The following is a 19,786-nucleotide window of genomic DNA, read 5'->3' as shown; positions in this document are numbered from 1 at the left end:
ATACAGTAAGTACTATTTTTAAAAAGAAAAGAATAGCTAGAAAAATAAAAAATAAAATAAGGTAAATAAGTTGGAGGCCAATGAGTTTGAGGCTAGATCCTAAATCAAAAACAATTCATTCAGAATTAAGAAGTTATGAGATCTTTAAAAATAATCTATGTATGTAGGTATACATTAAGACTATATCTTAAAATTGTTTAGCCTCACTACACTGTTTTGTAGGATGTTGCCAGTCCCATGCATTAGTTTTATTTAAAATGCTAAGTAAATTTTTCCAGTTTGTGACACTTTACTGTGGTTTCTAATATTTCATTAGTGAGTGACCAATCCAAAGTCAATATAGAAACTGTTAAAGACAGTAAGGATGAGAAAAAAATTTAACTAGATTAATGAAATGATTGAGAGAAAAGATATCATGAAGGAGTAACAGTAAGACACAATGTTTTATATTATGAACTTACCTCTTTCAAATGTTCTACCTGCCCTTCTCTCTGACATGTGTCCTCTGCAGAGCCTAGCACAGGAGGGAGACTGGGACTAAAGGCCATGAGGTCGGTCTTGGGTGGACCCTCTCCGGAGCACACCCTCTGTCGCCTTTGCTGAGAATATGACCAGCTCCCCACGGCGCTGGAGCACACCAGCACGGGCTTCCCTGGAGCACAGGCTCCATCAATGGGCCTTGCTGAACAGCGCAGCGCTGTGTACAGCAGCAGCGTGAGCACTAACAGGCTGGACACCGCACAAATAGCAATGATCAAGTACACATTGACAGTCACCACCGACGCCTTCGAAGATGCTGTGCTCTCTGAAGCAAGGGAAGATATCTTTGGTGCCTGGCCATTCTCCACCAGAGACACGAGCACCGTGGCTGTAGCGGTCAGCGCTGGCTCGCCGTGGTCCTTCACCAACACCAACAGACGCTGGCGTACCGCATCTGCTTCGTCTAGGGCGCGCGTCGTGCTGATCTCGCCCGTGTACAGACCCACGCGGAACGGACTGCGCATGCCCCCTGCTGCCAACTGCAGCTCATAAGACAGCCACGCATTGTAACCAGAGTCCGCATCTACTGCGCGTACCTTCGCCACTACGTGCCCTGAGCCCACTGTCCTAGGCACAACCTCGCTCACTGCCCCGCCAGCTCCGACAGCTCTGTGAGGCAGCAGCGTGGGCACATTGTCGTTCTCATCCAGCACAAACACCTGCAGAGTCACATTGCTGCCCAGGGAAGGCACACCAGCATCCCTCGCGCTCACCTGGAACTGAAGCAGCTCCAGCTCCTCATGGTCCAGAGGCTGCAGAGCGAACACCTTGCCGCTCTCCGCGTGCACAGACACATAGCTCGACAGCAAGCGCTCGCCCACCCTCCGCTCCACCAGCGAGTAGGACACCAGCGCGTTCTCCTGTGCGTCGGCGTCTATCGCCGAGACCGTGAAGATGTGCGCTCCAGGCGGGTTGTTCTCCTTCACGAACACAGTGTATTCAGGCAGCACGAACGCAGGAGCATTGTCGTTCACATCAGCCACCTCCACTGACACGCTGGCCGTAGTCCACAGCGAGGGCGAGCCCCCGTCTCGGGCTGTCACCACTACCTTATAGAAAGCTGTGGTCTCGCGGTCCAGGGTGCTGTCCAGCACGAGGGAATAGTAATTCTTGAAGGTGGACACCAGCTTGAAGGGGAGGTGAGGCGTCAAGGAGCAAGTCACTTGCCCGTTGTCACCAGAGTCTTGGTCAGACACGCTGACCAGAGCTATGACAGTGCTTGGCTGAGCATCTTCTCTGACTGGGAGTGACAAGGAAGTAATCGTGATCTCTGGTGCATTATCATTTACATCGAGTACTTCCACCAGAAGGGTACAATGGCCTGTCATTGGAATATTCCCTTTGTCCACTGCCTCCACGGGTATCTCATACAGTTTAATTTCTTCGAAATCCAGTAGACCTTTTGTCCTAACTTCTCCACTGTTGGGATCTATATTAAATGCCCTCACCACCGCAGAGGATACAGGCCGCCTGAAGGAGTAGATTATATCTCCATTTATACCCTCGTCAGGATCCGTGGCGTTTAAGTTAATCACCAACGTTCCATTTAGTGCATCCTCTAACACTCTAACTTTATAAACAAACCGATCGAATTCTGGAGCATTGTCATTCACATCGAGGACGGTGATCAGCAGCTGAACTGTGCCAGTCAGTTCCGGTTTGCCTCCGTCACTAGCTGTTAGTAATAAACGATGCTCCTGAATTTCTTCTCTGTCTAATGATTTCTTTAAGACAAGGGATAATGAAGAAGTTTGCTCACGATTGTTTTGCGTGTCCAAAGCGAAATAATCGCTGGGATTCAATCGGTAGGTCAAGGCAGAATTGATTCCGATATCTGCATCGGATGCGCCATCTAGTGGAAATCTAGTTTCTGGAGGTCTCAACTCGGCAATCACGATGTTTTTGTAGGTTTCAGGGAACACAGGTGGGTTGTCATTAATGTCCCTCACCTCCACCTCCACGTGGAAAACCTGCAGCGGCCTGTCCACGATCACCTCCAAGTGGATGCTACACTCCGCGCTCCGCCCGCACAGCTCCTCCCGGTCGATCCGAGAATTCACAAACAAAATGCCATTCTGCAGATTTACCTCCAGAAGGTCCCCGCGGTCCTTGGACGCCACCCTGAACAGGCGGGGCACCAGCTCCGCCAGCTCCAGCCCCAGGTCCTGCGCGATGCGGCCCACGAAGGTGCCGTGTTTGGCCTCCTCCGAAACAGCGTAGTGGAGCTGGCCGCTCCCTGCCTCCCAGGTTGTGAGGAGCAGGAGCGGGAGCAGGAGGCACCGGGATCCTGGGCCGCTTTGCGAGAATAATAGCATGGTACACACGCAGAAAGATACGGTGGTAGCTACAGTATACAGAATACCTTGCCTGAAACTGTCTCTCAAAAGCTGGTTTGAAGATATCCTAGTACTAGAGAATTCACAGCGAGTTCTCTGAAGGAAGTGACTTTCTTTGAAAAAAAAAAAGTTCGCAGTGAAGAGCGACATCATGAGGCATGAATGTGTAAGTGTAGCGATCACTAGTCTATATTTTCCATTGATATAAGCCTTTATTCCCTTGCATTTTCTGAACATTCCATTGCAAGTGTGTGTGTGTGTGTGTGTGTGTGTGTGTGTTAAATATTTGTTATCCAGCATCATGTGTTACTTAACAATGTCTTGTGGTGTGTGTGTATGTGTAAAATTTTTAATTAGAGAACATTATACATTTGGCTTCGTTGTGGTACGTCTCTAGTTCTCATAGCCATGCAGGTTTTCTTAGCAGTGTTCTTTCCCTGTGATGTGTTCAAGGCCTTCTCCCATTAACTACCACTAATTCCAAATGGAAACATAGTGATCACATAAAACACATGAAGAGGAAAGTGGGCAGTTATATACTAGATTTCAAATAATACACACTGTTCATACGTTTCAAGAGTGGATAAAACATTTACATTTTAAAGGATGTGTCTATCTGTAATACATTTGTGTGGGCACACAACAATCTAGATAAAACAATGCTTTTTTATGTTTTCAGTTCACCTTGTAGAAAACATACCAAGAAATAACATCCTGTTATTTAGTATAATTTAAGCTACTACCAGTGGTTTAAACTTGATTTTTCCCTACTACATCTTAATTTCATCATCAATAGAAAAAAAACTTGGTACTGTTTAAGTTAACTCTGATTTTTCCAAGTACACCAACACATTGATGCTAATACATCACTTGCTAATGAATATTACTGTTATCTGTTATTATACCTACAAAGTCAAACAGTTTCAGGCCAAACAGTACAACGAAAGATGTATTTTATATATTATAAATGTAGGGGCCTCAGAGATGGAGTTAAGAGCAGTAGCTGCTCTTCTAGAGGTCCCAAGTTCAATTCCTGGCAGCCAAGTAGTTGTTTACAATCATCTATGATGGGGTCTTATACCTTCTTTTGATGTGTAGGCACAGATGCAGCCAAACACTCATATATGAAAAATACATAAACAAGTAAACCTTAAAGTAAATGTAAATTATATATGACCTCAGTATTATATTATAAATTGTATAACCAATTTTTTTTTACATTGCCTACCCTGTGAACAACTCTATATGAAATGACCATTGGGTTCATTTCTGTACCTCTATTCCCTTCTGAAATCCATATGGAGTCCTGTCTTCTCTTGCCCATACAATCATCTCCTGCTCCTCTGTTCCTACTACATGTGTTATCCTGAGGGTGGCAATAGTCCTTTGATTCTTCTTGATGCTTCCTGTCTACCAAAATGTACACATACTGCATCACTTATCCTTGAGCATAAGTCAACCATTTGCAGTATGCCCTTTAAGACACCCTAGAATCACTCATCTGTTTATCATCTCAAACATTCTCTTCAATTTCCAACACAGTTAACTATGTATTCATCCTATTGGTCTTCAGTATAAAGTTGTTTAATATTCACAGTAACAACAGATTTTGCATTCCCCTTTACCTAGACTGAACACTCAAATGGATGTATTCTCCTTACCTATAGGCATTTTTCATATTTTTTCCCTTCTCTCAATTTCTCAACATTATTCCCATCCTGTAACTTCATGGATTTCCCATTAAGATACATCACCAAACATGAAATGGTGGGCTCTTTTCTTATAGCAACACTTATTTATCTACTCTTTTCTCAAATTTATTATTTTATGAGGATATTTTGCCTTCATGAATACACATGTGCATGTCTTGTATCTATGGAGGCCAGAAAAGAGTGTTGAGTTCTCTGGAACTAGAGTTACTAATAGCTGTCAAACACCACAGATTCTCTAGAAGAGTAACAAGCCCTTAACTACTTTGCCATCTCTCCCCAGTTTAGACTGACCCTATTCTCTGGGAAAAAATATATATATTTTTTCCTCCATTGAACTTTACTAACACCATCTTCATTTCAGTTCTGCCTGTCTTATCCTAATGTCTCCTTCTTTGCCTGCTTCTTTTCTTCCCACAACTAAGACGTTCAAACACTTTTAACTTCCAGATAAAAAAAATTTATTCATCTTATTTTCTAACATTTATTGATCTTCACACTCTGACTTTCAACCTTGGTTGCCTTGTTTAAAATGGCTGTAGTCCTCAGTGTGCTTCCTTGGCATGAGCAAAGCCATGTCTAACAGATCTCACAACTAAGGGAGTTTGAAGTGGAATTTTCTGGTTTCTTTGGAGAGTCAGTTTTGTTGTGGGATGTTTTCCTTGAAACCGTCTTATGAGAGCATGTTTTTGCTGAAGCAGACATGTGGGGGGACATTTTGCTGAGAACAGGTGCGTGGTGCTTCTTTGGAAGCAGCATGGAAGAGGGGCATGTGATGTTTTGCTACAATAGATGTTTGAGAGAACATGTAATGTTTGGCAGGAGTATAAATATAACTCAACAGACAATGGAGAAAGTTGTGTGGCATTGGTTCACCTTGCCACAGTTTGCTGGTCATCATTTGTCGTGACTAGGTAGGAAGAAATGCATCAAAGAACTTCTGGTGGGGTTCTGGCAGCTACTTGCTACTTTGACAGACTCAGGCCATTTGGCAGAGCCTGGAAGTTTTTTCTGGTTCAAACTACGTTTGTTGATTTATGAATGGTGTTTGCAAGTAGATTAAGCTGCTGCTGCTGATTCATATGAACTGAACTGCTGACAACACATATTGGATTCACACCAAATAACTATTTCTCCACAGGTTCGCATCCTCCTTTGCCCTGTTAACCTTTCCTTTGCACTGCCTCTGGTGTATAGAGTCCTAGAAGGGAGGTTAAAGCATTTAAGTATGCTTATTAAAGTAGGATTTGAAAAATAAAAGCCTAAAGAAGTGGCATGCTTGAGATGCTTGCTGAAGCAGGATGATTGTGTAGCAGTTGATCTTTACTAAGAGGAAAGCCATGCAGAAGGCTCTTCCCAAAGTTTCATTGCTCCACAAGACTGCATATTCACTACTGCCATATAAGATTCCTTACTTAGATTAGCTGGCTACTCCCTTCTTTTTCCAGTATATAATAAAAATGATTGGGTGGCAAGGGGAGGCCATGTCTCCATCCAAGCATACAGTACACCTGGTCCCAGCTTGGCTTCTACTTTGTGTCTGTTTTTCTTAATCTCCCATTGCTTGCAGCTAGCTTTCCATACATGACCCAGCCTCCACAGCAAAGACATTACCTACTTCCTATCTTTGTAAGCCTACCATAAAAGATTTAATAGTGGTACCTCAAAAGATGTGCCCACATCGTAAGACTCATGAATGTAACTTGATATACTAAACCAATGTGACTAAATAAGAATAATTTATTCTCCTGAATCCAATTCATCCCTAAATGTCATTACATGTGTCCTTATCAAACAAAAACACAGATGAGAAGACATGAAGAAGAGAAGGCAATGTTACTATAAAGACAGAAATCGAAGGCAATGTAGTCACAAGCCAAGGAATGCCAAAAGCCATCAGAAACCAACAGAAGCAAAGAATAGTTTTTTTTTCTTTCCTGCTCTATTATTTCTAACATGTTTTACTCTTGTAAGGGAAATTCCCTTTATTCTTACAAGTGTTTCACATCAACATATTGGACTTCTGGCCTCAAAAAGTGTGAGACAAATAAATGTCTCATCCCAGTCTGTGATCATTTCTTACAAAAGCCTCAGAAATTAACATGCATGCCTACCTAAATCATTTTCTTCAATATTACTTTTCATTTTTTTTCAGCCTGTCTCATGGTAACTTTTGTACTTTCATGGACTTATATTTTGGGGAAGGAATTACTCTTCAATGTGTGCATAACACCCTCTGAGTTCTAGATCCATGTTTCAAATCATGATACTATTCGTGTACCTCAAAGTAACAGGTTCATAGGTGTCCCTCCCATTCCCTACCTGCTCAAACACATACAAGTCATTTACCCCCTGGTACAGCAAACTTAAAAAATAATAGATGCCATTACATTTTTTGTTGTGGAAGTCTTTCTTTCATGAGCACTCCAACTCCTATGACAGAAAATGTCACTAGTGGCAGAAGCCAGTATAGCTCCTGAAAGATTCTGGTCATGGGTCCAGTCTGCATTCTCATTTTATACCTTAAACTCAAAAAGTGGGGCAAACAAGAAAATGAGATCTTACAGAAGCATACATGGCAAGAAGCAGATTGTTAAGGACAATGATACATGGTTTCAGTTATTTCTTCAGGACATTCTGTTCCAAGTAGCAAATAAAGCCATGCTTTGCAAATATGCAGTATGAGCAGTGCTTTAAGTAAATCATCGAATAGATCAATAAACCTGCATGTAATAATTGGTCTTTCCTACCTTATTCTATTTCATTTTGTCTTTCTCTTATCATTTATATATTTTTGACAGTGTCTCTCTATGTAGTCCTGCCTGTCCTGGAGCTCAAAATGTAGACCAGGCTGACTGACTTTGACCTCATAGAGTCACTTTTTGCCTCAGCCTCTAGAATTCTAGGGTTAATGGTGTGTGCCACCATACCTAGCTTTTTCATTCATATTGAGTCAATCATCTGAATGCTTCTCTTTGCTAGTCCCTCTTGAGTGTTTCCCTCTATTCTTTTGTACTACAGTTATTTAAATCTCATTGTTCAGCAGGGTGTGATTGTACAGGCCTTTAGTCCCAACACTCAGAGGCAGGCTGATTTCTGAGAGCAAGGTCAGCCTGGGCTACTAAGTTCCAGGACAACCCGGGCTACATAGAGAAACCCTGTCTTGGGGGAAGGAGAGAATCTCCATTTGCTTGATACCCAAGTATTTATGGAAAATCCTCTATGTGCTTCCCTGCTTTCATACTCTTCCCACAGCTGATCTTTCAAGTTCACATTCTTCAGAGAACATTCTTTTATTCATACTTATTTTCCACCCATAAAACTTTATCCTTTGAAATGTTATCCACCTTTGAAATGTTACCTATGTTTTAAGATACTCCTGAAGAAAATGTTGGCCAAACTCCAGTGCTCAGCCCCTCTTCTAAATCGCACAGACTGCCCAGACAATACATTTCAGTATCACCCAATAATCAAATATTAATGATTGAAAATGTAATATATTCCTGGTCCTAAAATAAAGATTTATGAAAAAGCAGATAAAAGTTAGGAAAATGTAAAGCCATTAACATCAGGTTAGAGGATAGGAAATTTTGCTCTCTGGTCAAAACCAAGTTCTGTGTATTTTTGTGGAAGGAAATTTTAAAATGTAAGTTGTAGTTCAGAAAATTAAAGCAAATACAGGCAGAAGATCAATATACTACCACAATGAGGTTGGAATCCTCAAAATGAGGTTTAAGTGGGTTACACTACCTCTGTGACTTCATTGTCATCTTTTCTCATCAGTAAGATGTGAATTATGGTTGTGTCTGCACCACAGATATTATCACCTGATAATTAAGATAATCTCAAGTTAAGATGTTAGCAGAAGAGCTAGAATAGAGTGTGGGTGAACCCACATCCTGTGCTGCCATTCCAACATTATAGTCTCCTGATCCAAAACACTGTCCAGACTTAGCAAAAAGTAATTCTTGAAAGTGGACACCAGCTTGAAAGGACATGAGTAACTGAGAGGCTGTTGGCACCAGAGTCAAAGTCAGACACAAGGATCAGAGCAATTACTGTTCCCACCAGAGCATCTTCTAGCACAGACATTTGTCATTCACATCCAGAACTTTCACTCTGACCATGCTGTCACCTACCACAGAAGGAACTCCTTTATCAATTGCATTAACTGGAATCTCATAAGCCCTGTTCTCCTCAACCTCTAGTTTCCCATCAATTCTAAGTTTACCTGTGTCTGGGCTTTTGTAAAGCTTAAAAGTTCTCACTGGTAAGCCAAATCATTCGGAACCCACAGGATATTTCTCTGTTCTGGCCTTCATCTACATCAGAAGCACTTAGTTGAATTATGGAGGTGTGGTTTTGAACATTTTCAAGTAAGTCTACTATATAAGAGGATTTCTCAAACTTGGCTACATTTTCATTCATATCCAGGATAGCTCTTTTGTTTTGGTTTTGGTTTTAGTTGTTTGAGACAGGGTTTGTCTGTGTAGCCCTGGCTATCCTGGAACTGGAAGCTGCCTTTGCCTACTGAGTGCTGAGATTAAAGGCATGGACCACTACTGCCCAGATGGTTATTTGAATCTGAGTAGATCCTGAAAGCTCTGGTTTACCTCTGGTTTATCAATGACTGTTAACAATAAAAGAAATTCTGATGTCTTCTCTCAAGAATCAGTACTAGAGATAATCTTTTATTGCTTTTCATCATTATTTTAAGCACAAAATGCTTATTCAAATTTAACATATGGATAGGTAAGACAATCAATGTACACCAAAATCAGCATCAGAAATATCCTCTAGAGGAAAAGGAGTATCCAGAGGTGGAGATTCACAAATAAGCTCTTTTATGGGTGGGAGAGATGGCTCAATGATAAAGAGCACCTCCAGAGAACCTGGAGCCAATTCCTAGGACCCATATAATAACTCACAACTGTCTGTAGCTTCAGTTCCAGGGGATCTGACACCCTCACACACACGCAAGCAAAACACTAAAGCCCATAAATAAATAAATTGTTTTAAGTGTTATGAAGTAAAAGAAAGAAATGCCTTTTGTTCTCTTTCTCTAAACATCAGCGAATTATCATTAACATCCTGGATGACCTGGACCTCCACGTGAAAAACCTACAGTGGCCTGTCCATGATCACCTCTGGATGGATGCTACACTGTGCCCCAGTAGACTAGCTCCACCTAGTTGATCCAAGAATTCACAAACAAAATGCCCTTCTGCAGATTTACCTCCAGATGGTCTGCATGGTTTTTGAATGCTGCCCTTTAGAGGCAGGGGTACCAGCTCTGCCAGCTCTAGCACCAGGTCCCTCATAATGTACTTGTCCTCCAGGAGGATGAAATAGTGGAGCTGGCCACTCCCTGCCTCCCAAGCTTCAAGGAGCCAGAGCGAGAGCAGTCATCTCTGGGACCTCAATACTCTTTGCCAAGAAAACAGCATTGCCGATTGGGGGAGTGGGGGTTGTCAAACTGTCAGCTTCGAGAACGTTCAAGAGATATTTTTAAGCAGTCTCCCTTTTCTGTGAGTGTTTATTTAGTAAGCTTCATAGAGTATCCTGATCTCTGTGTAGTTGAGTGGGATCTGAGCAAGATCAAATCTTGCCCCAGCCTTTGCTCTTTCCCCTCAGCTACCTTCAAAGAGAATCAGAACTCCAGAGCTGGTCTCCAGCACCCAAGTTCCAAGAATGGTCTTCAATATGAGTCTTCCCGACTATTATGCTAAATGGCATATTGTACAACTTAGGAGAGAATGCTTTGAATGAGCTCCAAATGCATGACTGACTCCCTATCTCTGCACTTAACTAAGAAACACAGAGCTAGAAGAATCACAGAGACAGAAATGGTCTTTGCTAAACTCTTTAGATGTGATTGGACTACATGAAAAAGATTAGAAGACATTAGTGATAAGACATTTACAATTACAAGGATTTAAAAGGTTAAAATAAGGAAATGATAATTATTAGTATACATGCACATCAATAGATTTAACATTTTCCTTTCTGAAAAATTTGTAAAATTTAGGAAAGTACACAAATGAGCAGCTGTGGTTAGCATAAAAGACGACAACTAACAAGTGTGCATGATTTGTTTGAACAATTTTATTTGCCTAGTCCACTTTGGAAGCTTAAGTCAAGCCTTCTTTGAGGTCATAGTACTTAATAAATTTCTTGCACTTTGATGGAAAATCAGGAATGGATAATTATTTCAATAGTAGAACCATATTAGAATGCAAGACTGAACTTCTGTCTCCAAGTAATTTGAAGATGACTTTTACCATGGTGGTAGAGGATATTTATTGTTATGTGGGGCAGTAAATCAATTCAGAGCTTGAAACATGGGCTCCATTGTTGATACAAACATTTTTAAAGCAACTGATCAAAGAATGTGGAAATATCAAAGCAAAGAAGTACTAATAGGCCAACTCAAGCAAATCTAAATAGCCTGCTATGATTATCCACCTCATTGAGAATTATAAATGAAGTGCTGTGATTTAACTCAAGTAAAACAGTAGTTATTTCCACTCAGTTGACTTCTTTCACTTTATAACCAAGACTTGATTAAAACAAACAGAGCACTTATTAGCTGAAGAATTCTATTATATGATTTAGAGGTTGGGTCTATGCACATCCTACATTTTGCTAACAGACATTATTCCTTGAAACAGCACTCAATATGTATTCATTTTAAATGTTTCCCTTAAAACTGAATTCTAAATGATTTTATAGACATTTACTAGAAAGATGGGATTTGTAGAAAACTCACCTGTCCAGGGTGATTTGACTCTGACTCCTGTCTTTCCCTTTCATCTCTATCCGGGTTGGGAGGTAGGCTGGGGCTAAAGGCCATGAGGTCTGTCTTGGGAAGAACTTCCCCAGAGCACACCCTCTGCCGCCTCTGCTGTGAGTAGGACCAGCTCCCCACCTCGCTGGAGCACACCAGCATGGGCTTCCCAGGGCCCCCAGCGGCCTCATGGACCATAGGTAATGCAGAGCAGCGCAGCGCTGTATACAGCACCAGCGTGAGTACCAACAGACTGGACACTGCACAGATGGCGATGATCAAATACACGTTGACATCCACCAGCGATGCCTCTGAGGTTGAAGCACGCCCTGATGCCTGTGAAAACGACTTTGGAGCTTGGCCACTTTCCACAAGAGACACTAAGACAGTTGCAGTAGCTGTCAGTGCTGGCTCACCATGGTCCTTCACCAACACCAATAGAGTCTGTCGAGGAGCGTCCACCTCAACCAGTGCACGTGTTGTGCTGATCTCACCCGTGTACAGACCCACACGGAAGGGGCTTCGCACTCCACCTGTTCCCAACTGTACTTCATATGACAGCCACGCGTTATAACCAGAGTCCGCATCCACGGCACGCACCTTGGTGACCACATGGCCCGAACCCACCGACCTAGACAAAAGCTCGCTCACTGCCCCGCCAGCTCCAACAGCTCCATGAGGCAGCAGCGTGGGCGCATTGTCATTCTCATCCAGCACAAACACCTGCAGAGTCACATTGCTGCCCAGAGCAGGTACACCAGCATCCCGCGCGCTCACCTGGAACTGAAGCAGCTCCAGCTCCTCATGGTCCAGAGGCTGCAGAGCGAACACCTTGCCGCTCTCCGCGTGCACAGACACATAGCTCGACAGCAAGCGCTCGCCCACCCTCCGCTCCACCAGCGAGTAGGACACCAGCGCATTCTCCTGCACATCCGCATCCGACGCTGACACTGTGAAGATGTGCGCGCCAGGCGGATTGTTCTCCTTCACAAACACCGTGTATTCGGGCTGCGCGAACACAGGCGCATTGTCGTTCACGTCAGCCACCTCCACGGACACGCTGGCTGTGGCCCACAGCGAAGGAGAGCCCCCGTCCCGCGCTGTCACAACCAAATCATAAGTTGACACCCTCTCGCGGTCCAAACTGCTATCCAATGCCAGAGAATAATAATTTTTAAAGGTGGATACGATCTTGAAGGGGACATTGGATGTAAGAGAGCAGGTCACTTGGCCATTGATACCAGAATCACGATCAGACACGCTAATTAAAGCAATGACTGTATTTGGCTGGGCATCCTCTCTCACTGGGAGGGACAACGAAGTTAGTGTCACTTCAGGGGAGTTGTCATTGGTGTCTAAGATTTCTACCAAGACTACACAGTGACCTACCATTGGGGGTGTTCCTTTATCCGTGGCCAGCACTTCTATTTCATACAATTTGTTCTCTTCATAATCTAAAGTCCCGTTGACCCTCAATTCTCCGTTGTTTTCATCTAGGGTAAATAAATGTCTCCCAGTAGGCTTAATGGACATCAAAGAGTATGCCAGTTGCCCGTTTACACCTTCGTCTAGATCCGTGGCATTCAACGTTATGACAAGAGTTTCCTTAGCAGCATTTTCCATTATTCTTACCTTGTATTCTAAATGATCGAAAACTGGATCATTGTCGTTAACATCTAAGACACGAACCCAAAGCTGAACAGTACCGGTGAGCTCCGGTTTTCCCCCATCTGTGGCTGTTAATAGCAAATTAAGTTCCGGGGTTTTCTCCCGATCTAGAGTCTTCTTTAATATAAGTGAGGGTCTTTTAATCTGCTTACTATTAGTTGGTGTTTCTATAGAAAAATACTCGTTTTGACTTAATCTGTAGACCAACACGGCATTCTCCCCTATGTCCGCATCAGACGCTCCCTCTAGCGGAAAACGCGAGTCTGGCTGCTTGGATTCAGAAATAAGCAGCCTTTGTTCTCTAAGAGGAAACACTGGCGGGTTGTCGTTAATGTCCCTCACCTCCACCTCCACGTGGAAAACCTGCAGCGGCCTGTCCACGATCACCTCCAGGTGGATGCTACACTCCGCGCTCCGCCCGCACAGCTCCTCCCGGTCGATCCGAGAATTCACAAACAAAATGCCATTCTGCAGATTTACCTCCAGAAGGTCCCCGCGGTCCTTGGACGCCACCCTGAACAGGCGGGGCACCAGCTCCGTCAGCTCCAGCCCCAGGTCCTGTGCGATGCGACCCACGAAGGTGCCGTGTTTGGCCTCCTCTGGGATGGAATAGTGGAGCTGGCCGCTCCCTGCCTCCCAGGCTGCGAAGAAAAGAAGCCAGCGCAGAGGTGGCAGAGTGCAGGATCCCGTTCTCTGAAAACCTAACATTGCATATGAAATCGGCCTCCAAAATGTCTTCTTTCGCTGACTATATCAGATACTTGTCTTCAGATTGGAATCTCGCTTGATTGTAGAGAATTTTCAAAGGATCCCTTTATAAGCAGCATTCAGAATGATGGAGTCGGTTCTGTATGAGGAGCGCTACTCTTCGAACCAATCCATGAATGAACTCTTTCCACCAAGTAAAGAGCGACACCTTGTGCCTGAAATTGTGAGTACTCGTGTACATCCACCACTGGAGAATTTCATATTTTGTATACTTCGCCCAAAATAATTCCAAAATGCACATTTATTGGCCATTCTGATTTTAAGCCACATTGAAGTGGAACATGTGTGAAGGTGGTGCTTTTTATTGAACAGCATCATATTAAATTCTTGTTTGACTTAACTTCTACAAAATTATTCTTTTATCTAAACACTTGAAAATGAAGGCTCATATCTTTAGGTAAACTTGAAAAACTAGCGTTAAACAGTTTCCTAACATCTTGTTTATTATATAAAGTACTATCAGATTTGAATTGTTGTAATTGCAGTCTCCTTTACTGCTTAGGCTGTCAGGGAACTCAACGGTCCCAGCGGTTGGACCTACTTTGTTGTTGATGTTTGTGGTTTGGAGTTTTGTTTGAGGCGACAGTTGGTGCTAGGCAAGTGCTCAGCTCTTGAAGTCCCATAATAACAACGTCCTGTACGCTATGTCCTTAGCTATGTAGGTTTACATTTTCTTAATTTTTAAAAAAAATAAAATAAATCTTCTCAAACAAATTTATGAGGCACAAGCTATGAGTTGGTGCATGTATCTACTGTGTAATGATTAAATCAGAATTAACACACCATCACATCAAACCTTCATCATCTCTTTGCGGTGAAACTTTCCAAGTTATCTCTTCCCCTCGTATTAATATGTACATGCCATTATCAGCAGTATCAACCTTATTTTCTTCAGTTCTGGTTCTTGATTGTTGTTTACATGACATTGTTTTCTTGTAATAAATTACTGAGTTTGTGTCCAATGCAGAATAAGAAAGCAAATTTTTTTTCAAGTTTTATAATTTGAAACAAGAATTCACAAAAGAAAAGCCTATTGATCGAGATGAATTCTGCATTTGACACATATGATTTCTCACACAAATCATATTGTCAGTAATGAGATCGTGATATTTTACTTATGTAATCACTGATAAGATGACAAAGGCAGCCTTTTAAATTAGAGAATGAATTATCACTCACTGAAAGAAACAACGTTGCTAGAAAAGTCTCTGCACCACTTGGATATTCCCATGTAACCAACATCAGTTTTCTTAACCCAATAAAAATCTATCCATGAGAAATAATTTTAGTGAAAAATGTTGGGTTTGTGATTATAAGTTCATTCAAAAAGTTAAATGAATTTTATGATGCCTCCTCTAAGTACATGAGACACACAAAAAAATAAACGATTCCACTAAGTGACAAATTACCTTAGAGTCTGAGTATGTCATTTTCTATAATACTTAGTGGATGGTCAGAATTATTAAGGATAATTTTCATTTATCACTTTTTCTGTGATAGGTTTCTCTGTGTATGGCTGGCTGTCCAAGAAATTTGTAGACCAGGCTGGCACTGAATTCAGAGATCCACCTGCCTCTGCCTTTGCCTCTGAAGTGCTGTTATTAAAGGCTATGCCACCACACTCAGCTTTAATTTTCATTTCTTGAAGATGTAGTTATGTTTTCTCTATCTTTTCATATACACTAACAATTGAGAAGAAAAGGAAGATGATACCACACAAGAGTAGAGCAGAAAATCATTCAGAAAAAAACCCTAGCATTTTGTTATACAGGAATTCTTTGAGAAACAAAGGTCCAGGTTGACTTTGAGCTCCCAGGCTCAAGTAAATACTTTTACCTCGGTGTTAAATGGTTTTGAGGGTTCTTCTGCAACTGACGGGTGTTTCAATAACACATGAAAATTTCATAAACTATGGTTTAAAAAATAAGGGAAAAGGATCGGCCACCTCTAAGAAGAGTGAATTCTATTATGTACCTGTAAAATAATGCAATCATGTGCTGCCAATCCAAATGTAATATATAACACAACAGTAAGCTGAGCACAATACATGAAGTGTGTCAGGTGTATATTGAACAAAAGGAAACAGCAATTCTCCAACTACATGGCTACAAGAAATGAGGTTTGAGGTCCAATGTAAAGAAACAAATATGAAAAACTCTACCCATGTGAGGAGAGATGATGATATCACAAATATGAATTAAAACCACATTCTACCTTAAGTGTTTCTTTCCAATAATACATAGTTTTGGATATATAAAGTAGTCCTGGATAAACATCAAATCAAAAGTTTGATAAGAGTGTGACCCAATAACCCATATTTTGTATTTTGGCTGAAATAGCTCAGGTGTCTATATCTGAATCATTCCTAGAGAAGATAGTGTACTCTATTATCTATTGAAATGAACTCAACATCCAGCTGCAGACTAATCTCAAGAAGTCTCATCAAAATCATTGTTAATACTGATTTTGTAAAAATTGATTGATGATTTCATGGACTTTGTGCTCAATGTTTACTAAATCAGTCTGACTAGTTATAAATCCTACTGACATGTCTCACTAATTATATATTAAAATACAAAATAATATGTCCTCTTAGCCAGTATTATTGAGTAGTTCTGGTGTTATTCTTTCTTGAAAATGTAAACCACAGAAATGAAATTTTGAAGCGATTCTTCACACCTCAGGGAATATTTTCAAAATCAGATTATCAGTTCGCTTTCCAAGCACTACGCTAAGAAAAGTCTAGGATTTACTCAATGATGTTGACTCTGCTCTACTGTGTTGTGGCTTATTCGAATGAACACGGCTTTTTTTTCTCAAACATTTGGTCAGTCGACACAAATTTTTCAATCAAAATAACAATAACCCTGCTTTGGAGGAGTGATGGAACCAAGAGGTGGTGGTGGCTCAAGAGACAGAGGAAAGAGGGTCTCTGAGTTTGAGGCCAGCCTGGTCTACAGAGCAACTTCTAGGGTAGCCAAGACTGCACAAAGAAACCCTGTCTCAAAAAAAAAAAAAAAGTAAGCTGGGCAGTGGTGGCGCATGCCTTTAATCCCAGTACTTGGGAGGAAGAGACAGGAGGATTTCTGAGTTCAAGGCCAACCTGGTCAACAGAGTGAGTTCCAGGATAGCCAAGGCTACACAGAGAAACACTGTCTTGAAAAAAAAAGAAAAAAGAAAAAGAAACCCTGTCTCCAAAAAAAAAAAGGAACAACAAAAGCAAAAGAGAGAAAGAGAGAGAGAGGAAGGAAAGAAGGAAGGAAGGAGGGAAGGAAGATGTAACAAGGAGGGAAGGAATGATGTAACAAGACTAAGGACAGAATAGTATGATCACTCCAAAGGCAACCCTATAACTCTACCCACTTCAACTGTCAGCTCACAAAACATGCTACTAAGTATAAAATTACATAGAAAATAAAGTGCTCCAACCCTGACCAGTCATTTCATCACTTATAACAAATTAAGAATTCAAATCAAAATAAAATTTAAATCATACTATAATACTTTCGGATACACAAACACAATGAAGAGCAAAGGACACCTGTTCTAACAGGTGAGCTATGGGAACAGTGAAGTACCAGAGTGTTGAAAATCAGAATTGAGGCATGGCTGTGCCTTATATTCCCTATCATAATTGTTGACTTCTTCCTGGCATATTTGCTTAATTTAAAGAAAACATATAGTCACTCTATTTCTTTTTTTTTTTTTTTGCTAGCACTGCTACCAGTACTATTGCTATACATAGCAAGAAGAAAGAATTACTAAATAATGTCCATGATGACCAGAGTGAGAAGAGACAAAGATGACCAGTGGTCTTTAAATGGGCTGTCTCAAGAGAAGCAACACAAATTTAATGCTTGAGATACAATCATAAATTGGCAAACTATGTCAGTAGCATACTCCAGGATTTCTGTACTTACATTTTCAAAGATCTCTTGCTGGACTCCAGTATCTCCAGAACCCAAACCAGGAGGAACACTGGGACTGAAGGCCATGAGGTCGGTCTTTGGTGGTCCCTCTCCAGAACACACCCTCTGCCTCCTTTGCTGAGAGTATGACCAGCTCCCCACCGCACTGGAGCACACCAGCATGGGTTTCCTGGGTCCACAGGTGACCTCAGTGGGCAATGCTGAGCATCGCAGGGCAGTGTACAACACCAGTGTAAGCACCAACAGGCTGGACACCGCACAGATGGCGATAATCAAATACACATTGACATCCACTACAGATGATTCAGAGGCTGCTGTACCCGCCAACACCCGTGAAGAGGCCTTTGGTGCCTGATTGCTCTCCACCAGAGAAACCAGCACTGTGGCTGTGGCAGTCAACGCGGGCTCGCCATGGTCCTTCACCAACACCAACAGGCGCTGGCGCGGCGCATCTGCTTCATCCAGGGCGCGAGTGATACTAATCTCACCTGTGTAGAGTCCCACACGGAAGGGACTGCGCACACTGCCAGGTCCGAACTGGAGCTCATATGACAGCCAAGCATTATAACCAGAGTCTGCATCTACAGCGCGCACCTTCGCCACTACGTGCCCTGAACCCACTGACCTAGACACAAGCTCGCTCACTGTCCCGCCGGCTCCGACAGCTCCATGAGGCAGCAGCGTGGGCGCATTGTCGTTCTCATCCAGGACAAACACCTGCAGAGTCACATTGCTGCCCAGGGAAGGCACACCAGCATCCCGCGCGCTCACCTGGAACTGAAGCAGCTCCAGCTCCTCATGGTCCAGAGGCTGCAGCGCGAACACCTTGCCGCTCTCCGCGTGCACAGACACATAGCTCGACAGCAAGCGCTCGCCCACCCTCCGCTCCACCAGCGAGTAGGACACCAGCGCGTTCTCCTGCGCGTCTGCATCCATCGCCGACACCGTGAAAATGTGCGCTCCAGGCTGGTTGTTCTCCTTCAGGAACACGGTGTATTCGGGCTTCGCGAACACTGGAGCATTATCGTTCACGTCAGCCACCTCCACGGACACGCTGGCCATAGCTGACAGCGAGGGTGAGCCCCCATCTCGGGCTGTAACCACCACTTCATAGTCAGCTGTGGTCTCTCGATCCAAAGCACTGTCTAGCATGAGCGAATAGTAATTCCTGAAGGTGGACACCAGCTTGAAGGGGACCTGAGGAGACAGGGAGCAGCTCACCTGCCCGTTGACTGTAGAGTCAGGATCTGTCACGCTGATTAAGGCAATAACTGTCCCCACTGGAGCGTCCTCTCGAACAGGGAGTGATAATGACGTCACTATTAACTTGGGAGCATTATCATTGATGTCCAGGACTTCGATTAAGATTGTGCAGTGACCGAACATTGGAGGACTGCCTTTGTCAACTGCTTCTGCTTGAATCTTCCATAATCTTTTTTCTTCAAAATCTATTTTTCCACTGACTTTAATTTCTCCACTGACTGAATCTATATGAAAAGTGGCTTCTGTCTTAGGGGAAACATCCGCCGCAAAGGAATAAAGAATTTGACCATTTGAACCTTCGTCCAAATCCGATGCATTAAGTCTAACGACCAGGGTACCATTTCTTGCATTTTCTACCAGCTTCACCCGATAGATTGCTCTGTCAAATGCTGGTGCGTTGTCATTTACATCTAGAACTGTAATATGTAACTCCAAGGTGCCTGTGAGCTCAGGTTTGCCCCCATCCGTTGCTTTAACCACTAAGTGAAGCTCTGACTCTCGTTCTCTGTCTAAAGGTTTTTTTAACACTAGTTCGAGTGGTTTTTCCAGCTCATCTGAGGTTGGAACTTCCAGGGAGAAATATTCACTGGGACTCAGTCTGTAAGTCAGAAGAGCATTAGTTCCGATATCTGCATCCGAGGCGCCCTCTAGTGAAAAACGAGAATCTAAAGCTCTCGTTTCCGAAACAAAGAGATTCTTTTGTGTCGTTGGGAACACTGGAGGGTTGTCATTAATGTCCCTCACCTCCACCTCCACGTGGAAAACCTGCAGCGGCCTGTCCACGAT

At 42.7% G+C, this 19,786-nt stretch overlaps 1 protein-coding gene across 26 annotated transcripts in view; it reads right to left on the bottom strand.

Annotated features, from left to right (window-relative positions):
- The window catches only part of LOC116087034 (protocadherin alpha-4), a 245,621-nt gene that overhangs the window by 160,035 nt on the left and 65,800 nt on the right, over nucleotides 1-19,786 (bottom strand). For 3 of the 26 annotated variants that reach the window (XM_031365431.1, XM_031365428.1, XM_031365419.1), the window contains one exon: nucleotides 17,729-19,765. The exons of 20 other annotated variants lie outside the window; for them this stretch is intronic. In XM_031365431.1, the coding sequence (XP_031221291.1) occupies nucleotides 17,729-19,765 (2,037 nt within the window). 3 more of the 26 variants (XM_031365420.1, XM_031365438.1, XM_031365416.1) reach the window with 2 other exon arrangements.

Source organism: Mastomys coucha, unplaced genomic scaffold, assembly GCF_008632895.1.
Source record: "Mastomys coucha isolate ucsf_1 unplaced genomic scaffold, UCSF_Mcou_1 pScaffold13, whole genome shotgun sequence".
NCBI classification, from domain to species: domain Eukaryota; kingdom Metazoa; phylum Chordata; class Mammalia; order Rodentia; family Muridae; genus Mastomys; species Mastomys coucha.
This window is presented reverse-complemented; position numbering and strand designations above follow the sequence as displayed.